Source organism: Myotis davidii, unplaced genomic scaffold, assembly GCF_000327345.1.
Source record: "Myotis davidii unplaced genomic scaffold, ASM32734v1 scaffold332, whole genome shotgun sequence".
Lineage (NCBI taxonomy): Eukaryota > Metazoa > Chordata > Mammalia > Chiroptera > Vespertilionidae > Myotis > Myotis davidii.
Window position 1 is genome coordinate 672,077 of NW_006285779.1, and position 21,881 is coordinate 693,957.

The window sequence follows — 21,881 nt, forward strand, 5'->3', positions numbered from 1 at the left end:
TGGAAGAAGACCACCTATGGAAACCACCAAGCCAAGTGATTTTGCCAGAGATTTAACCAGTAATGGCTGCAAGCCTCATCTTAGGGCTTTGGCTTTTATGATTGGGGAAGGGAAGACGTTCTTGAGATGCCCACCTAACCTTTGGAAGTTCTTTGTGTTTTTCTCTCTTAGGTGTTTTTTTTTTTGTTATTGTTTTTTTTATTTTTGTTTTTGTTGTTTTTTGAGGTGTTGATAGTATAAAGGCAGAGTGCCAAAATAAAAAAGAATAAATATGCATTTAATTTTTCATCCTGAAGTACAACATTTTGGAGCATCTGGATACTCCCAGTTAATATAATCCTATATAATAAAACCCTAACATGCAAATCAACTGAATGGCTGAACGACCGGTCGCTATGACGTGCACTGACCAGCAGGGAGCAGACACTCAATGCAGGAGCTGCCCTCTGGTAGTCAGTGTGCTCCCACAGGGGGAGCGCCACTCAGCCAGAAGCCAGGCTCATGGCTGGCAAGCGCAGATGTGGTGGCGGGAGCCTCTCCTGCCTCCGCTGCAGGTGGGCAGTAAGGAGTGAGGGGTCCTAGACTGAGAGAGCCCCAGACTGCGAGAGAGATGTCTGACTGCCAGCTTAGGCTCAATTGCCCTGCAGTCTACTTTGAGTGTTCCAGATTCAAGATGCCAGAGCTTCACTACCCATGGAAGTCCTAAACAAATTTTTAAAATTTACCATCAAAACACTTCCTTCCCCCTTCCTCTGTCAAAATGGACCCTTTGCTTTCAGACTGAGTTTAATATAAGTTAGTAAAAGATGGAACTGAGAAGAAGCTAGACAAGATATTATTAGGAGTCTAGCTTATAAAGTCTTCCCACTAGTATATAAGCTTTTATCTTTGACTCGAGATATCACATAGCCTATTTCCTTTATACAAGTGGACACTATGAGGTCAATTAATTGACTGAAATCTTCCCGAGCCAGACACTAGCCTCTGCCTTTTCTATAATATCCCAGAATTTCATAAAAGCAAAGGAGATTTTATGAAAGGAGAGGGATATTATAGAAAAGGGGAAAGGAGAGGGAGAAAGAAGCTGTAAGATCCCGGTATCCGTAACATCTGTGATTTTATTTTGGCTCAATCAATTATCAGACATGTGATTTTAGGCATTGTAATGAACCTCTTGGAGTTTCAGGGTTATTTTTCTATAAAAATGGAATGTGTAATAACTATCCTTCTCTTACTGAGAAGTAAATGAGATGAGGTAATAAAATGCTTTCATTTAAGTACAGTGGTCTACAAATATAATGATTACGGTGTTAAAAATAATCTGTGATATGTGTCTAGGAACCTAAAGATTTTGTAAGTATTTTCATCGACAAATTGCAGTAGACTGAATTTTTCTCCCATGGCCCCACCAATTCATATGTTAACACCTAACCTCCAATGTGATGGTATTTGGAGGTGAGGCCCTGGGGAGGTGATCAGGTCATGGAGATGGAACCATCACACATGATATCAGAGCCCTTGAGACCCTAGAGAACTCACTTGCTCCTCCATCACCTGAGGACACAACTAACTATGGATCAAGATGTGGGCCCTTACAAGATACCAAATCCACCAGTGCCTTAATCTTAAGCTTGCCAGCCTCCAGAACTGTGAGAAATGTGTCTGTTGTTTATATGCCACCCAGTTTTTGGTTATCGTTTATAGTGGCCATGAAACAGAAATGAAGCTGGTGATCCACCTATGCCTATTGACTGTGTGAGGCACTGTCATTTTCCAGGAAGGTCACAGCTACTACAGACTGGAGGGGCAGAGGCAATACAGAATAATGAATATCACAGGACCAGCAGGACCGGGATGGGAAGAGCAATAGAACAGAAGTGTCTTCAGTCACATGGGATGAATGACAGGTTCACAGCGCTACTTGGAGAATGATTCATTTTATTGCTATGTTCAAGATATTTTAAATATCTTAAAAGGGCAAGGCAAACAAAATCACTAATTTTCTAGGGAAGCAGGGATGCTTCTTTGGGACATGGGATTTTCAGGAGGCCTCGGAGATATGGGTAGGCTCCTAGATATTACAGTACAGCTTTGCAAGCCTGGGATTTGCATGCCTCATGAGTGAATCTGGGGACAGCAGTGGATGGATTTAAACTACCTTTCAAGATGTTTCTGAGAAAACACTGCCACCTCCCCTAGAGCGCCAGGAATATTTGTGAAAGGCCAAGTGCTACTTCTCAGAGCTTCCCCATTACATCCTGCATCCTGCCTCTCCTGTCCTGCACCAGCAGAAGCGTCGCTGTGGGAGAGCCAAGCTCCGTGCTCACCACTCAGTATGCATTATCTGCTCTCGTGCACGATGACACGTAGGGAAGATACCGTCATTGAAGCAGCCCTGCTTATTCTACCTTAACTGATATGCATAAGGTCACTCAGATCCCAAGTGGCAGAGCCTGGTTTTGAACTTGGGTCCTTAAATCCTGCCAATATCCACTATACTGTGCAACCCTGAACAAGCCAAAAGTGTCTACTGCAGAGCCTTTCCAGAGAGTGACTAATTTAGGAACATCTACCTGGAGGGATTCATCCTGGCTCAGGTCACTAGAAGGCTCCAGCATCAATGACTTCTACTGTGGCTTGTGTCAAAAGCTATCTCTTTGATGAAGCCTCACCACACCCCCAATTGGGTTTCATGGTGTCTTCCTCTGATTCCGGGGCTCTTGTCTGCAGCTCTCTTGCTACATTTATCAGCTGCTGTCTTGCATTACTGGAAAGTGGGTACAGCTTAGGTCTCCTGTACTATAATAGATTCGAGGTTAGATAATGTGTCCTGTTCCCATTTAACCCTCTCTTAGTACCCAGCATCCATATCATAACAACTAATATTTATAGAGTATCTACTCTATGCCATTAGTTTTCATTACTGGACTTAATCTCATTTGGTCAGAGCATAACCCTGCAGGAGAGATCTAATTATATCCCAATTTTAGAATTAAGGGTCAGAGGCCCAGACAGACCACTTCAGTTCATTTTTTTTTACTAAAAGGTGAGGTTCAAATCCAACCTCAGAACTTCTGACTCAAAACCCCAGTTTCCATTCACATTGCCAGCCTGCTTCAGTCTGTGTTGGCTAAGAAAAAGCACAAAGTGGAGATAATTGCATGGATTTTTACAAATGGGTCATGATTTTACATCAATTATGCCTTTGAGTGGTTGGCAACAACACAACATGGAAAAGCAAGGGTGATTAGAGTGTATGCTTTCCTGTGGGAAACAGGGAAGCAGATTACAAGATGTTCTTTCCCACCCACTGCTGAAGTCACATATTAATTAAAGGTTTGAAAAAAAATAAAAATAAAGGTCTGGCCAAATCCACATCATCCCTGGGACATTAACTATGTTTAGATGTCTCATTATGGATACTGGCCCCAATTCTAGGATGTGTTACATTTACCAATCCATAAGCAAGTCCCCGCTCAGCGCTTTGTGCCCAGGCTGTCAGGTAGCACAGAAGTCAGGGGGCCATGAACTCATGGAGTTCATTTCTTTGTAAGTGCAAGCCTAACATATACTAGTAAGATGCATACATGACCACATATAATCAGTGATAATACTTTGGTACCTGCACAGAGTAAAGCCTAGGTGCTATCAAACAGAGAAATCCTCTCTTCAGAACCATAATAGTTTATTCAACTTATTTTCATGCTCCTTCCAGAACTGAAATCAAATCAGCCTAGGCACGGTAGAGTGCACACTCATCCTATCTCCATTTGACAGATGATACAACTAAGATATGGAGATGGCAGAGGGCTGAGCTGGAATTTCAACTCATGTTTGTCTAACTCCAGATATGCAGGCATAACCTCTCTTCTATATCACCCCCCAACAGTGTGACATGCATGATAAGCACATGGACATGTGCGCACACACACACACCATAATATGTGGTATATAAACAGGTGTTATTGACACTCCCACTGCCTTTGGAAAAGATTAGGTTCTCATGTTGAAGAATATTGTTTGATAAATGGGATGATGAATTTGAGGTTGGAAGACTAGCGAAACCAGGGAATGGCTGAACTGTTCAAATAACAAAAGGAGAGATGGAGTGGAAAAGGTGGGATAAGATAGAATTGGATCTTGAAAGAAGCAAAAGATGGCCAGTAAGCTGGAGAGGTTGTAGGAAGAGAGATCCAAGAGGTCGGTCACTGGTTGTTGGCTCCAGAAGAGGTACTTTGGGGGAATGTCAAAAAACGTGGGCATGTATAGGTTTTACTAAGTGTTATTGCTGTGCAGCATCTGACATACACACACTGCTTCATTTTTCTTGATACTTTTGATTAAAAAAGGTCTATACTACACTGCTCAATCATCTGATATAATTTCACTTACTTTTTTATTTGTATATTTATCTTTGCAGAAGTGGTTCATATCAGGAACACAGTTTTGCTTCAAAACAATGGCCAAGAGTTACAGCTGGGTTACTAAAAAGTGTGTCTATTGGTACCTTTGGGATTATTTATTCAGCTATTTGTTGTAAAAATTCACAAAGAGCTCTGGAATGTAAGCCTAGACATGGAATCCAAAACTCCCTTCCCCTATTGGCTATAATGGGTCTTTGGGAAAAGTATATAACTGCTTCCAAACCTCCGTTTCATCTTACCACAGTTCCATGGACACACTCATAACACAAGGTCCAATACATGCCTGATACAAAGCAGGGACTCAAAAAATGTCACATCTGCTATGTTCCTCATCCCTTCCCTTCCCGGGTCCCAGCTTCCTCAGCAGGCAGGTCTTCTTGAACTCCTCTATCTGAAGATCCTATGCTGCCAGTTTCTTTTGTGGCCAACAACTCCACAAACATGGTTTACACAGCTACTTTGTGTTAAAGCTTCCCATTTCTACTTACTGCCCTTTATACACTCCTTGACCCAATTTGCTTCTGGCAACTAAAAAAGTGCCAGTGTGACTCTCACTTAAAAAGTGGAACAAGTGTAGTGGCTAAGAAAGGAGGCCCTAGGTCAAACCTTTGCTCCACTCCAGACTGGCTGTGTGACCTTGGGAAAATGACTTATCCTCTCTGTGCCATTTTTTTTTTTTTATAAAACAAAGTCTAAGACTAGGACTTAACTCAAAGGATGTCATAAAGATGAAATGCATTCATAATAAGCCTAGCTCACACTAAACACTCAATAAATCTGAGCCATTACTGTTATATGTAATGGATTCTCCAAGAACTACAGATTACTCAATAAGAAAATTAACCAAGAGGTAAAAATCACAGAAGAAGGCCAGGCACAAATCTTGATTAAGAAAATGCTGAGAACTATATACAGAAAAGTTCTGTTCAATTCACTTCCTAAGGACTCATCTCAGATATTTCACAGGGACTAAGGAAACTAGCACTTCAACATCTTCCCTCCCACACTGAACACAGAGCCCCTAAGAAGCAATTACCGAGCACAATGAAATAATAAACACAGTCATATTAAGAGCACTGATTGCTTCTCCATACTGCAATCTGGAAGCTATTGCTACCTGAGGCAGACAGGCAAACTGCAGGCGTTTATGCTGGAGAAATCAGACAGCAAGCCTTGAGGATGGCAGACCCCCCGTTCTGATTGCATTTTATTCCCACTGCACATTTTCTAATTTTTTTTATTGATAAGAGGAAGAGAAGGGGAGAAAGAGATAGAAACATCAATGATGAGAGAGAATCATCAATTGGCTGCTTCCTGCACACCCCCTACTGGGGATGGATCAGCAACCTGGGCATGTATGTGCCCTGACCAGGAATCGAACCATGATCTCCTGGTTCATAGGTGGACGCTCAACCACTGAGCCACGCTGGCCAGGCACCACTGTGCGTTATCATAAGGTGTGAAGTCCCAGAAACATTTTTCAGAGAAGAAAGTCTAAGCCATCTTGCCTGGTCTTGAGCGGCTACAAAGCTAGAGGGAGAGGGTGGGAGGGGTGAAATTCATGTTCCCATTGTTGCACACAAACTGAATTAGAAGTAAACAAGGAACAAGGAGAAGAAAGTGGAGATTAAGGAATACAGCAATTTTAAAGCCCAAGAAGCACAGAGAGGGAAAAGCCAATCAACTTCTTTATTTTATTTTTATTCAACAGATGTTTCCCTTGCAGTTCCAAATTGAATAGTAGTTGGTGTAGTAAAGATGAAATAAACGAGAGAAAAAGAGAGAGCTGCAAAGGATGGGAGGGTGGAAGTCAGCTGGCAAACAAGAAGCTAATTCCCATACCTCCTTTCCTCGCTGCCGCCCCGCTAGGTTCCACCCAAAGGGACAGCTCCTATCCAGGCACTAAGCCTGCCCTGTGCTCTCCTGAGTCTCCATGCAGCAGTCCCGCCCTGCAGGCATGCTTCACCAGGAAGGCAGGGGTAATCAGCCCATCCTTTAAACATCTTCATTCTATTATTTTCATAATCAGCTTCTAATGTTCTCTGTTCAATAGATGTGGGGCCGGCCAGACCAAGCACTTGAACAGCTGCGTGGGCCACAGAGCTATTCTCTGTGCCATTGATCACCAGGACAAAAATCAATCCTGGCTAAGGAGGAAGAAGTTAAAAATAAATTGCCGCCATTGATTTCTGTTCAGACCTCTGACTCCCAGTTTAGGAAGGGAGAGGAAGAGCGCACATGTATGTCTGCCTGTCGAGAAATCACTCCATATGTCCCTGTCTCAAAAGCAAAGTTTGTGGCTATTTTACACACACACACACACACACATTTTCTCTTAATTTATGCTTTTATGTTTTTTTTTAAAACTTTTGCTTCCTAATAATGATCAGAGATGAGAATCTTTCAAATCATAAGTTTCCATGAGAAGAGAATTGTCTGTGGAGAGTTGTACCTCCAGAAGTATTTATTGATGGACTGGTGGAATAAATTAATGAATGAGATACCTACCTTGCTATTATTAGAATTACATTTTTATTTCTTCGTAGATTTATCACAGTATGCAATTATTTTTTGTTTATTCTTTGCTTATGTATTATCTTTCTCTCTCACAAGACTATAAACCCACCTATGGCAGGGATCTCTGTCTTTCTTATTTGCATATTCATTTATCATATGCTGCATGATCTCCAGGGATTATAACTGTCTTATTATTTTCTGCATTTGTCTCCATACTGTGCCCTCAGTGGATGTGCATGGAATGAAGGAAAGAATGATTCAGCAACTCTCTTGACAAATTAACTATGCCCCAAGTATCTTTTTTTTTAAAATCCTGACACTGGAGAAATACATTGGGAATTACTTCTGCATAGTAGTCTAACTACATGGAGTGTTGTGTAGAGTGAGCAGACTTTTGGAATTTCAGCATTTGAAGGGAATTTCTGGAGTCATATGGCCCAATGCCTTCCAGTGGGTTCTGTGGAGTTCTAGACTTCTATAGCGATGCATTGGGGGTATCCACAAGAGGCTGGGTGGCTGGTGGTTCTGATACAGTTTAAAACTAGATCCAGTTCACTTGTATCTGTATTATATACTGGAATCCCTTGTACAATATTGCCTGAAAAGCAGCTCCCACTGCTAAAAACACCAACTACAAAAGGTTTCAAAGTTCTTCTTTGATGCAATCCTTTCATTTTTGTGATAAGGAAACTTGAGTTCCAGAGAGGGAAGGTGATCTAGCCCAAGGTCACAGAATGAGTTAATGGGGAGATCAGACTTAAGTTCAGGAAGGCTGCCCTCCCCACCCCATCTGTCATACTGTTTTCTGCCAGCGAAGGGCCTCTTTTCCTCGGAGTCTTTGTTGGTCCTAAAGTTGAACACCTCAACTCAGCTCTCTGCTTTGAGAACCAGCTTGAGCCCGGCCTTCTCCAGGAGAATGACTCTGATCACACCACAGACCTCCCTGACTCTGGGAAGGAGCCTTATACTTTTGTAAGTGCTTCTGAACATGGTTCATGGAGCGTGTCAGGCACAAAGTCCTACCTCCTCATCTAGACTGAACACACAATGATGAAAACCACTTTGTCAGTGTTATTTGCCATTATACCTCCTTCATCTAGAACAGTGGTTCTCAACCTTCTGGCCCTTTAAATACAGTTCCTCATGTGACCCAACCATAAAATTATTTTCGTTGCTACTTCATAACTGTAATGTTGCTACTGTTATGAGTCGCAATGTAAATATCTGATATGCAGGATGGTCTTAGGCAAACCCTGTGAAAGGGTCGTTCGACTGCCAAAGGGGTTGCGACCCACAGGTTGATAACCACTAATTTAGACCACTGACAGGAGTATGTTAAGTGTTCAATTAATGGTTGTTAAATGAATGCATGAATCAATCCATCAATATTTCTGTCTCAGGCAGAACCTATCACAGCTCTGGGTACCTAGTAGGTGCTCACTGAAATCAAGCCAATAGATTAGCCACGGGCTCTGGCACTATTAAATTCTAAAAAGAGCTTGTTCTGCCTGACAATGAGCGCTCTCAGAGTCAAGACTCTTAAGAGATGCTTGCAGAAGTCCAAAATGTTTGCTTACCCTGTTAGCTAGCTATGGGATTAAAGGCAGAGTGATTAAAATTTTTAAAAGCTAGACCTCTGAAATAAATAGATATATATCCTAGTTAGAATGGTAATGGGGAGAGAACTGAACCTAATAGTCAACTTCTCAGTCAGCAGCCCAGCTGCCTTCATTATCAGCACTGTTGTTTTACAACAGTATAATTATCTTTAATAGGAGAAGGCCCCAGAAAATGGATCCTTCTGGGAGCTGGGCTTAGCAGAGTGAGTGTCGGGCACTTGCTGGGACATGGAAGGAAAGAATGATGGTTAATCCTTGCTGGGCCATGATTCAACAGCTCCTGTGCCCCCTGAATAGGGACTCAAGAGCAGCTGGGCCCCCGAAAGCATCATAGAAATTGGGTACTGTATGACAAGAGGTATAAGGCAAGTGGGGAGGGATGGAGAAGAATGGAGCTAGAGATGGTAGTGATAATTAACCTCTGTCACTCCACCCCCATGGCTTCCCAGGGAAGAGTGTCTGAATAATCATCCAAGTGTAGCTGAGGGACAAGTTTCAGAGGTGCGGGTGTAGTTACATTGTGCCAAATCCCATGAAGCACTTTTTGGTTGATGATGCAGAAAGTTTCTGATCTGGAACAAAAGTGAAACAGACCCAGACAAACAGTCCACAGAACAGGAAGTGGAATGAAGCTTTCCTGCCCTTATAGCTACAAAGATGGGTCCAATCTCTGCAGATTTCTCTTCTACAGCCATCTGGAAAAGTTTCTGGGAACACCAGCTATTCCGTGCTAGTGGGAAGATCTTCAGACTGGGAAAGCAAAATGAGAAATTGATCACTGCCTCTTTTGTCATCCTTTATGAATCCAGGCAGGCCTGAGGTCATATCTTGATTTACTGAGCTAGATGACAAAGGGTGACTCCCTAAACATCTCTGAAATTTGGTTCCCCCATGGAAACATAATAGCATCGATCATACCAAGATCCTGTGACACTTAAAGTAGAATTAAATTAAATTAAATGCACATATGCCAGACATAAATTTGACACTAAATAAATGTCAGGTCTGTTTCTAACTATTCTTCCAGTTTGCTGATGGGTGGGTAAAAACTGATGATGTGGGTAGGTGGAAAGAATATTCTGAAGAATCACCGCCTTGAAAACAGGAAATTACAGTTTTCCAGGAAATAGAAAGGAGAGTTGTGTAGCTGACCTCAGTCCTTTGAGCTGAATATAGAGACGCCTGTAGCCCCCCAGACAACAACCCACCTTCTAACCATATGAGGCTTGTGAATAATTAAACACGATGAGTGCCACCCACCCTGTAAAATGCACTGCACAGCCTCCATGCCACCCCCTCTTCCCTCTTGTGCCCATGGAGACACCACTAATTAACGACAGAGGTCTCTCCTACTGAACCACAATAGCACCGCCTTCGGTAATGCAGCGAGTACCAATTCCTCAGAGGCGATACCCAAAATGAAAACAATTTGACAACCCCAAACCAGCCATACGCCATCCATGTACTACCAGAAAGGCAAAAACTTACATTATAATATGGAGCAAAGTACAGAACAAGTCTCTGAAATTAAGGGAAAACAACCTTGCTCTTTTGCCAGGTAAGAAACAAGTATTGTAACTTCCATGAAGCCTCAGCAGATCTCTTGGAAAGAAATAAGTCTTAATCATGAATTAGAGACGAACACAGCAAAATTCTGAATGGAATGAAGAGAGTGCCATGACTAAGGATGGCGATCCTATAAGTAAGAAGCTCTTCCCTGGAGGCTCTGTCTCAGCAGGAGACACTGGGGAATCATCAACATCAGGGTAGTAATTGATGCTCCGCTGTGAGAATGGCCGGGATGGGATTACTCAGAGAGAGGGAGTAGTACATGCAGAGAAAAGGAACCCATATTGAAAAGGTGGTGGAGGAAGAGGCACCTGTTCTGGGGAAGACAATTCTGAGAGGTAGGAGAGAGACTGGACTGTACATTATCGAAGAAGCCAAGGGGAGAGAGTACTTCAGGAAAGAAGCTGCAATCAAGAGGTTCAAATGCTTGCAGACAAGTTAATTATTGAGAGGCGTATTCAGGTTATAATCCTAAGTTCCCTTCGATGAATCTGGCGAAGGTAATTTTCAGTGGAGTGGCAGAGGCAGAAGTCAGTCTCAAGTGGGTTAGAGAGAAGGAATGCGAAAATGGACTAATGAATAGAGACAGCTCTCAAGAATTCGGCTGTGAATGAAAGAGGGGATGTTTATAGCGAAGAGGGGGGTGGGTTCCAAGAAAGTTTTAATTTAAGGGTGGTAGTATTTCAAATTACTTAAAAACCAATATAAAGCCTGAAATAGGGATACATAAGATAAGGGTATAGGAAAAAGTAGGGTAATCAATAAAGCCAGATCTCGGAGAGATTTGAGAGGATGGGGTTGGGTGATTGGAGAAGTTTTATATGGGGATGAAGCCGATTCTACTTTTCTTGCATAGTTCACTCTAACTATAAACTGGGTACACAGTAGGGACTCAATAAATTTGAGAATCTTTCAAGTTTGCCTTGAGTTGGGTTCCCCCAAAATATAGAGTTGGGTTTTTTTTTTTTGGGGGGGTAGTCTTTGTTCATTTGTTTTTGAGAAATGACCACAGGGAACAGGAGTGGCAGAACTAGGAAGTAGGATTCAAAGAGGGAGGGAAAGCCACTGGGGACCCGATGAAGATTCATAGAGAATGAAGCTCAAATTCAGGAAGAGAGGGATACGTACCACTGGCGCCTGGCTCCTATTGGTCAAATTGTCCAAAAAGGTCTTGACACTTCCCACTTCAAGGTTTGCACCTGCACAAGAATGGCTAAGGGGTCTCTCCTGAGCATTCTACTTGGGGAGAAATCAGCTCCAGAACAAAAAAGCAAGAGGTACACAGTGCAGCTGAGGCAAGGTCATAGCAGGCCACCTCTGGGCACAGCTAGTTTCTCATCCAGAAGGATGTGATGGGACATGTGCAATGTTGAACACAAAGGTCAACTAAACATCACTAATTTGCATTTATTCATGCAAGTACTTCATATACTAACAGCAACTTTTACAACAAGCTAATAAAATCACTACATGTAGAGGAGACCATCCCAGCTACATGCTATTTGAAGAATGTCCATTAGTGCTGGCTTTTGTAAACACTTTTAAGATTCTGAAAGTGCTCAAGAAAGCTGAAGATGTCTTTATTGGATTTCTTTTGAAGATTGTCTCTGAAACACTTTCATTTTCCTTTCAACTCCTGTGTTGCAAATGTATCCCTAATGATGAAATTGCTATTTATTTAACATTCAAAATCTCTCCCATTAAGACCAAATTAACATCATTTAAAATACTGCCAAATAGGTTTTCTTTGAATAATTACACTCTATTAATTTCTGCCTCGGGGCTTTTTTTTTGTTTTGTTTAGAAAGATAACTATTTATTAGGGATACAATGGCCATGCCATAGAGGCTCCCCTACCTCCCACATAGATGCATAAAGCAGGATCTTAAATGAAGTATCAAAACCCAGGTGAGCTAGAGGCCAAGATGCTACAAAAAGGTTCTCAAGAGTCCTGAAAGATAATTAAACCTGCGAGCATCTACAGTTACATACACATCATTAGCAGTTGGGTTCTTTGATAACCAGCACTAGGTAAGGTATGTGGGAAGATTTTTATCATGCACATATGTGAATGCATAGTTGAATCTATGAATCATTAAAAATGAATTTGGGCCGAAACCGGTTTGGCTCAGTGGGTAAAGCGTCGGCCTGCAGACTGAAGGGTTCGATTCCGGTCAAAGGCATGTACCTGGGTTGCGGGCACATCCCCAGTGGGAGATGTGTAGGAGGCGGCTGATCGATGTTTCTCTCATCGATGTTTCTCTCATCGATGTTTCTAACTCTCTATCTCTCTCCCTTCCTTTCTGTAAAAAACCAATAAAATATATTTAAACAAAATGAATTTGGGAAAAATATTTAGGCTTATAAAACCCTTAAAAGAGAACATACAGCTCTAGCCAGTTTGGCTCATTGGATAGATTGTCAGCCTGCAGACTGAAAGGTCCTGGGTTTGATTCCGGTCAAGGGGACATAGCTGGGTTGTGGGCTCAATCCCCAGTGTGGGGTGTTCAGGAGGCAGCCAGTCAATGATTCTCTCTAATCATTGATGTTTTTATCTCTCTCTCCCTCTCCCTTCCTCTCAGAAATCAGTAAAAATATTAAAAAATATATTTTTCTTAAAAAACAAAACACGCATACACAGAATCATGAGGTTGATTTGTGCATGTGGATTAGTCTCCTGATTCTTGAATGTTTATAGGGCTGTATAGTTTTCAAAGCACTTCAAAGCCCTTATAATCTCCCTGATCCTCACAACAACCTTCCAGTTAAGGCAGGGCACGTAGCATGAGTCCATTGTACAGAGATGAGGAAATTAATGCACTGAGAGTCCCAGTGACTGGCTCAGTGTTCCTTTGCTGGCACGTGGCAGATTATAACCCAGGCCTCCAAGTTCAAGGTTGTGTTGCCCACAGTGGACCACTATCTGCTTGAATCCTAAACTGCTTGAGAGCAGGGACAATGCCTTCCACCTCTCCTATGCTCCAGGGCACCTGGATAATATCTGTTAATTGGTTACTAGTACTTATTAATTGCTATTACTCCTATAACATCAACCAACCCTTTACAGCAGTGTTATTTTTCTATGTTTATATCCAAAACTCTTAAAAACCAAGAACAATGTATATACAAAGTACAGCCTGGCTTTACTGTTGGACTAGGATTATTCTAGAACCACTCTTATACATGCCACTGCTCCCCACTCAGAATGCTTTGTTAATAAGGGGCTTTACTTCTGAGTATAGCCACACAACAAGACTAGGAGTTGGAGTTAAAAGTGGCAATCGATGCGTCTACATAGTGTTCCTGGTCTAGTTGTGGGTGTGGAGAAAAATTTGACAGAGCTGGGGGCCTTCCCCCATTAAAATGTTCTGCTCTCTCCACACTTCTGGAGCACTTTATTGGTTCTTTATTATCAATCTGTTTTTTCCTTTTGTATTGTATATTATATATCTGAAGACAAATCAGTACCATCTATACACTTGCATGTACAATGAAACTTATACTGAGTGAATGAATCCTGATCCTATTGAAGGCCACATCTTCTCCCATGCCATGAAAAGAGGGTGGGACCGGGCTTCAGTACAGACACAAATCTTTTGCTACCACTTACTAAGGCTCTGTTCTTGTGTCATCATCACGCTCCCTAACGGGTAGGGTATGAATGGTATCACTGAGGGGATTTAACGCTACGACTGCTGAGCTATATTGTCCAGAATAATCACTAGAAAAGCTATTTCATGGGAGAAAAGACAAGATTTCCAACCAGTTTAGCTCAGAACACAGAAACAAACTTATCTCTCTCTCTCCTCCTGCCCCACAGAGGAAAGCCGATTTCTCGTTTATCCATGTGGAACGGAGACATTTCAGGCAGACTCTTTCCTATTAAAACAAGGGCTCTTCTGGGAAGGATTAGCTCCTTTTGATTCCACCAGGAAATCCCACGCCCTGGGCCCCCTGCACAGAAGTCATTGATGGATGAACAAATGTCACAGCTTCCTGTCCATCTCCAGCTCAGCTTCCCCCACAGCAGAACCTCAAACACTGGGTGCCCTCAAGCAAATCCATCAGGATGACTATCTTTACCTGTTTGTCAATAGAAAAATAAAAGGTGAGGCAGAACCCCTAGGGTCTTCCCAAATTATAGGAGCTTTGTGAGTAGTATATGGACCTTCCATATACAACTAGAAGATATAGGCTCAGAAGCAATCACATCAAGGGTAGAAAAAGAAATTATGACTGGGCATGGGAGCTTTCCTTTAGAGGGTGAATGAGAGAGGGTGGTTTTTCTTAATGGAAAATGAGTACCATGGGAAATTCATTATGAAGAGGTTACCTAGGTTTTTGGTTACTTAAACTGCACTCTCTAATGCATATAATTTGTATATAATGATTCACTCATGGGTAAATAAGTATGGCTTAAATACACACATCACATTCATTAATATTCAAGGAAAGGATATGGGCCTAGATGTCACCTGAATTCCTAGTGGTTCAGTTGTTTACACACACAAAAAAGACTAACCCTTGACCCATGGAGCCAGCAGTGCTATAAAACATCAGTGGTTTGAAAACATTACTTAGCAGCAGTAATGAAAAATGAAAAAGTATTAAGAACGCTGATCTACACAGCAAACAAAAACAGAGACACTCTATTTAAGGAGAGGCCAAGAGTCTTAGAGTCCAACCCTGTGAGACTCCCTCTTCCATAGTTTGGTTGCTCCTGAGACAAGTACCCTAAGATTCAATGTGGTCCCTCAAAAAATTAAGAATAGAATTACCATATAATCCATCAATTTCTCTTATGGGCATCAACCCCAAAACTTCGAAAACATTTATTTTCAAAGATATATGCACCCCTGTACTCACTGCAGCATTATTCATGGAGGCCAAGACATGAAAACAACCAAAGTGTCCCTTGACAGATGACTGGATAAAGATGTGGAACATATATACAATGAAATACTACTCAGACATAAGAAGAGATGAAATACTTCCATTTGCAACAACATGGATGGAACTTGAGAATATCAGGCTAAGTGAAATAAGTCAGACAGAAAGAAGTCAAGAACCATATGACTTCATTCATATGTGGGATATAAAACTGGAAGCAACAACTGAATAAATAAAACAAAAAAACAAAGACTCATAGACACAGACAATAGTATGGTGATTACCAGAGGGAAGGGGAGTTGGGGGGGAGTAGTAAAGGGTAAAGAGGGTCAATTACATGGTGACAGAAGATTTGACTTTGGGTGATAAATACACAATGTGATATACAAATGATGAATCATGGACTGGGACACTTGAAACCTATATAATTTTATTAACCAATGTCACCCCATAAATTTAATTTTTTTAAAATGGTCAAAAGAAACATTTGGCACACAGGGTAGGAAAGAGTAAGGGGACAGACTGGCTCATTTTCTGTGAGGTGTTTTTTTTTTTTCCCTCAGAAGTGTACATCTCTGGTGGCATTCAAACTAAATATATCCAGACTTTAAAAAGTTAGAAAATTGAAGTGCATAAGCCCCTTAATATTGCGACCAGCCAAATCCTTCAAAACCCCTTATGACCATCCTACTGTCTTTAGCTGCTCAAATTGTAGCTACAGAAGAAGCTAATCTGCCTCTCTGTGACTCCCCCTTGAATGCAATCTGTGGCGGGCAGCAAGTGTCTTTCAGTAGAATGCCTAACCCTCAGTGTCAGCTCTGCCTTAAGGATGCTCCCTGGAGGCATCACCTGGAAGGCTGGGCTGGACACAAGCCTGTCAGCACTACCACTTTTCCCCCCAAGGTCACTCTTTAGTACATTTCTTGCACAGTCTGTAGAATATGACTGACCTGATACCCTGATACTGTGTTCGGATACAAACCTGTGGCTTAAACCCTGGAGGAGAAACTACTGTTGGTCTGAGGGTTTTCTGCTCTGCCAAAAACCTTTAGAGGTAGCTTTATTTCAATGAACAGAATGGGGAATTCTAGTCCTTTCCTTGCTTCAGGGGTAGATAGGAATCATCCCAGTGCAGGTCTTAATTTCTCCAGAAAGCCTTTCCTGAAACCATATCAATTTTCAAAACTCACACCCACCAAAAAAGATTAAGCACTCAAACTAATTTCAGAACGTATTTGAGATGACTCCAATGCTCTTTAAAAAGCAACAAACAAAATATATTAAAAGAAATTAACCAAAGCACTAAAAAATGGCCAGTGGTAGAGGAGAAAGGAGGAATAATAAACCCTCAAGGCTACAGCAAGAAAGCTGCTACAATTAAGACAAAAAATTAGTTCTGAGTTTTCTAGCAACTAGAGAGAGAGAAACACAAAGTTGCTGAGATTTAATTAAAGGAAGTAGAAAAGGTTCACCTCTTCAGGACAATTTTCTAATTTATTTTCCTGCCACTCTCCCCCACCCCACCCCTCCTCTACCTCCCACCACAACTACAACTGCCCTTTGACAGAGAGGTCCTGGTGCATTAGGTTATCTTGCTTCCTTAGCATCACCGTGCCTTTCCGTCCACTAAGATGCCCTTTCTCCTTTACCTATGAAACTGGTACTCACAGGGCCTGGCAGGAAGCCTGTGCTGACCCTCCTCCCAGGGCAGGCGCAGGGCTCTGCCTCCTGCTCCAAGAGCAACATGTGTTCCCCACCGATGCAGCGCCCTTCATGGTGCATTATAATCGCTTAGTTGTCTGTGTTTCCCACCATGGAGGCTGAATGCATTTTAATATATTTAAATGAATGAATATCGAGAAGACACTAAATAACATAATGGATAATTCCTGGATGGCAGTTTTATAAAAATGCAGACATTCCACATATGGCCCTTTCCTAGGCAGTGAGCAATTACCAATTACCCTCCGCTGTCTTATATTATTAGTTGGAGAAAAAAAAGATTCCCTTGCTTTAAAAAGACAGCGAACTACACTCCCTGAGAATAAAGAGGGGTCTTATCTTCTCAGCTCAGTTCGGTTCAACACACATTCATTGAGTACCAGTCAGTATGCTAAGTGCAGGGAAACAATGATGAATAAGACCTAGTCCTGTTCCTCTAAAAGTCGACAGACCTGGCTGGGGAGACATAATGCTAATGGATAAGTGATCAGCAAAGGTCCAGTCCCGACCATGACTTCCCAGAGGAGGCATTGTCTAAGCTAATCTTAAAGAACGAGTTCACCTGGTAAAGGGACATTCCAAGCAGAAGAAAAAAATTCAGAAAATGAATATTAAGCCAAAAACAAAAAACAAAAAATCAAAAAGCATAGTGCATACATGAAAATTTTAAACGTTTATTTTTATTGAAGTGTAAAATGTAACAAGGAAAGTATATAGGGAACAGTGGTAGGGAAGGAATCCATACGAGGCTGATGGAGTAGGTAGGATTCAGATCACAGAGGAGCTTGTGGGCAATGTTAAGGAAATTGGATTTTAACCTATAGGTGATGAGCAGCCTCCGAAGTCAGGAACATTGATTTTCATTTTAAATAAATTACTTTGGAAGTAGTGTTGCTAATGGATTTGGGGGGGGGGGGTTGCTATCTGGGAACAGGGAAATCAGTTAGCAAGCTGTTGCAACATTTCAGAAAATGCATGATGAGGTTTTATAAATGGTTTTAAATAGCCAAGTAATAATGATGCTTTCCCCCTTCTTTTAAATAAATCACCCTGGAGCAACTAGAAAAACAAGAAAGAAAAATGCAAAGTCTATACGTAATGAAAATATAACCCTGAGACACAATATATATGGAAAGGAAGCCAAATGCAGTGAAGAACAAACAGGGTATAAACAGGCACCAGGGCAAAAAATGCCTACAGCCACAAATCTTAGGTAAAGATAGAAAAACAGAGTTCTCCAACGATGACATTTCCCAAGGAGCAATCTGTTATTTGGAACCAAGGGAACATGGCCAGGAATTGGCAGTGGGAGTATTCCTGGGACTGACTGGGAACAAGGAGAAGTTGGAGAGACAAGGCGAAATAAAGAACCATTCAGGCGGTTCTATCTTATGGGAAGAACCTACTCACAAACATCTGGGGTTATTTGGAACCTCACTGAGAACCAAGGAGGATTCTTGTTAAGCTGAAACAGAGCTCTGATCCATCACCAAGAAGAATCCCCTCAAACAGTCCATCCAGGAAGAGCTCATGACATTAAAAAAAATGAAATTGTTAATAATAACATAGCAATAAAAGAAAACAGCACAAGAATCATAAGATAATATAGATAAGTCTTTGGATTGTCTCTTCTCTCTAGATACTTGCTCTTTTGGTGACTTTAATTTTGTGGTTCAAATATATCATCAATATGCTGACACCCTTCCGATTAATATCCTTAGCCCCAACTTCCCACCACTCCTACTTCTAAATTCAGTCTCTCCTATATAATAAAAGCCTAATATGCAAATTGTCCCCTTCAGTATTATTCGACTGGGAGTTTGACCATTCACTAAGATGTGCGCTGACCACCAGGGGGTGGCACGGAACATGGTGGGCATCAGCAACAAGGCTCTGGCAGTGGGCAGCAGTGGAGGCACTGCTGGCCCCAATGGGCCTAGACGAGAGCGAGACTGTGTCAGGATGGTGGAGCAGGTGAGTGGGAGGTGCCAGGCCAAGGCAGGTGCGAGCAGGGGCCCGATTGCCTCACAGATGGCGACCAGGAGCAGCAGCGGGCAGGGAGGGGGGTACTGCCTGGTTCCCAGAACAGTGACCAGCAGCGGCAGGGAGTGGGGCTGCTGCCCAGCTCCCTGATTGATCGCCCTGCAGGCAGGATGGTGGAGCAGGTGAGATGGCGGTGCCAGGCCAAGGCGGGGTGCCAGGCGGGGCTGCGGAGCTGCGAAACTGGGGCCGTGAGCTGGGACCTGATCTCCACAGGCCATGCCGAGGGACCCCACCCATGCACAAATTCATGTACTGAGCCTCTAGTCCCAAATAAAATCATAAAACCCACAGATGCCCAACATCCACAGTCCCTCATTTATTTTTATCCACAGCATTTTCATCACCTGATATATTTTATAGACAAATAAACAGATGATCATTCAGGTTAGATAGAAAGATAGAGAGCAGCACTTATATAACACTGTTTTGGTTCTTTACAGGTATAATTAACACATCTAATCCTCCCATCGACCCATGAAGTGAGAGCTGTAATTATCCTCTTTATGTAGGTGAGTCAAATGAGGCACAGCTCAAGGTCTTGCAGCTAAGTGTGGCAAGCCAAGGTCAGAATAAATGTCAGTCTCTAGCTACAAGTTCTTAACCACTATACCTCATGTAGAGGCATATACAGGGTGTCCCAAAAAATGTACACCCACTGTGAATGACTATTAATTCCAATGGGTTAAATCTGAAAAGAAAGAAACATCAGTTAAAGTATAAGATGTAAAGTTTAGACACCCTATATATAGATGTACATGTATGGATGTATATATCATATACATATTTTTCCTGTATCCCACTAGAATGTATATGCCACTAATGCAGGGATTTTATTGTGTTTATTATTTTAATCCAAGCACCTGGAACAAGGGGTTGGGAATATAGTAGGCCAACAATAAAACTTTATTGAAAATGGGAACTTATATCTCTTTCAAACAAAATAAGATTTGATGCTGATTAAAGAAAAAACTGTTATTGGTTTCCAGTATAATAATAAAAAAAGTTTCAAAATAGAAAAAAAAATCTGGATATCTGTCTGCAGAATTGCAGAAAAATTTATGCAATACAAGGAAAAATGAAACTAAGAAATTTGAACATTTTCAATTCGAAGTGATGTTTCCCAGAAACAATTCTGCCACGTTTATCATTATATGCAGTATCAGCATTAAGAAAAGTCCAATCAGATTGGTAACTTCATAAATCATTCCTGAGTTTCTACGTTAAAAAAAATGAGAGAAGAGGTGATAACAAAGTCTTAAATCAAGACCATAACAATGGAAATGGAATTAAAGGAAGCACTTAAGAAATAACTATGGGTGATATTAGCAGAGGCTGTGGCTTCATTTAATTTGGTGACATACACTGACTTCCAGGTTTCTATCTGGAGTAGCCTGATCGAAGGTAGTGTCACAAGTGTGTCAGGTTCTAGGGGGTCATGTTGACTTTATTTTACCTGTGGAATATCCAGGTTGAGATGTTGAGATGGCTATTAGACATATAGATCTATATGGCAGTACATGGTAGAGTCTCATTGACTTGAGAGTGATCAGAGCATGGAGATATTACTCAAAACCATGAGTACTGGATGCAAGAAGCTGGCCAAGGTCAGAAAGCTTGATAGCATCAAGAGTAGTCTATTTTGCATTATTTATATGTTCAGTAAATACTTGTGAATAAAGGGATGTTAGTGCCGATGACCTCCCAAAATTTAGGAAAAAATGACTGAGAATCTGCCTTTTAATTAAGCTGAGAAACAGTGATTTTTGTAAGCCACAAAGACCTCTCTTTTACTACCTTTTTCAACCTAGTTTTGGAGTAGGGCTAGCTACATTTCCTGTATTTTACTAGATCGTAAAAATTCATGCATCTAATTTTCAAAAATAAGTAACTTCTACACACATAATCCATCAATTCAACAGGTAGTCACCCAGTACCCCTGATTTGCAAAGGCATCTTGCTAGGGCCAAGGATGAGGAGTAAGTTGTGTGTATAAAATATGGTCCTTATCCCCAGAGGGTGTAAAATGCAATTTGGAAAGAAGGAGATAAATAAATCTGCTAAGAGTTAATTAACAACCCCTAACTCCGGGAGATTCCAAAGTTCAAGGTTCCTAAAGGAAAGAGTCTGTGCCAAGTGTTTGTGTGTGTGTGTATGAGAGAGAGAGAGAGAGAGAGAGAGAGAGAGAGAGAGAGAGAGAGAGAGAGACTCACTAAGTGGAGCATCATCTCTTTTTTTTCTCATTTTTGATCTATTTTGTATCTTCTTCCTGAAACTCAAAACGTAAATGAAGACTTCCCTTGCCTGCCTAGAGTCCCAGCTAGGTTACCTCTGAGTCAGAGTTCTTGGAGTAAAAGATTTTGGACTCGGCATTAGAAGGGGAGTCAGTACTGAAAAGAGAAGGGATAATTTAGGGTGTTCTAGATTTTTTCCAGAATAAAAATACTAGAGATACTTAATTTCTTGGAATTCTCATTCCTAATTTAGACAAGTCACTTTGGACAGAAATAGAATGTGGTTTTGATGAACTAAAGTCAACTCTCATTAGAGATCTTTCAAGACCCCTTTTGGTATCATTAAATATCAACCCAATTGAGGGACTGAATAAAGTTCCCTGTAGATGCCTTCATCTGCAGAATGCCTTCATCATTCACCAGAAGTCTGGGATCTCCCCAGGGGGCCAGGTCATCAAAGCAAAGGATGGGCAGCACCCCTCAAGAAAGCCATTGTCATTTTCATAGTAAGCAGCTGACTTCACCTACACATCCTTTCCTACCATTGACAGTGCTTTCTGGACTCACCTGAATGAAGATGTATTCATCCTGGACAACGAGGGAGCTGATGTCAATGGAGCGAGCAAAAGGCCCACTGCGGGTGGTCTCAGCACATTCCTGGATCCTGCAGGTGAGGTAGTGAGCATCTGGAATGGGAGGGCAGAACGACATTTAGACACGGGGGAATGGCAGGCAAAGCTCTCCTCAGCCCATGGAGCTCTACCTCATGGGAAGTCAGTGATGCAATTTAAAACAGCACTGAGATGGCATTTTCTTGTCCACAACATTTGTAATATATTTTTTTAATCATAAAGGCAAGGGAGGAG

General features: G+C 41.7%; 1 protein-coding gene across 1 annotated transcript in view; it reads right to left on the reverse strand.

The window, feature by feature from the left end:
* Positions 1–21,881, reverse strand: part of SORCS3 (sortilin related VPS10 domain containing receptor 3) — a gene marked incomplete at its 5' end in the record, with an annotated part of 527,180 nt that overhangs the window by 131,956 nt on the left and 373,343 nt on the right. Inside the window, one exon of the mRNA XM_006756437.2 lies at positions 21,583–21,701. Within this exon, the coding sequence (XP_006756500.2) occupies positions 21,583–21,701 (119 nt within the window). The remainder of the gene's footprint in view (positions 1–21,582; positions 21,702–21,881) is intronic.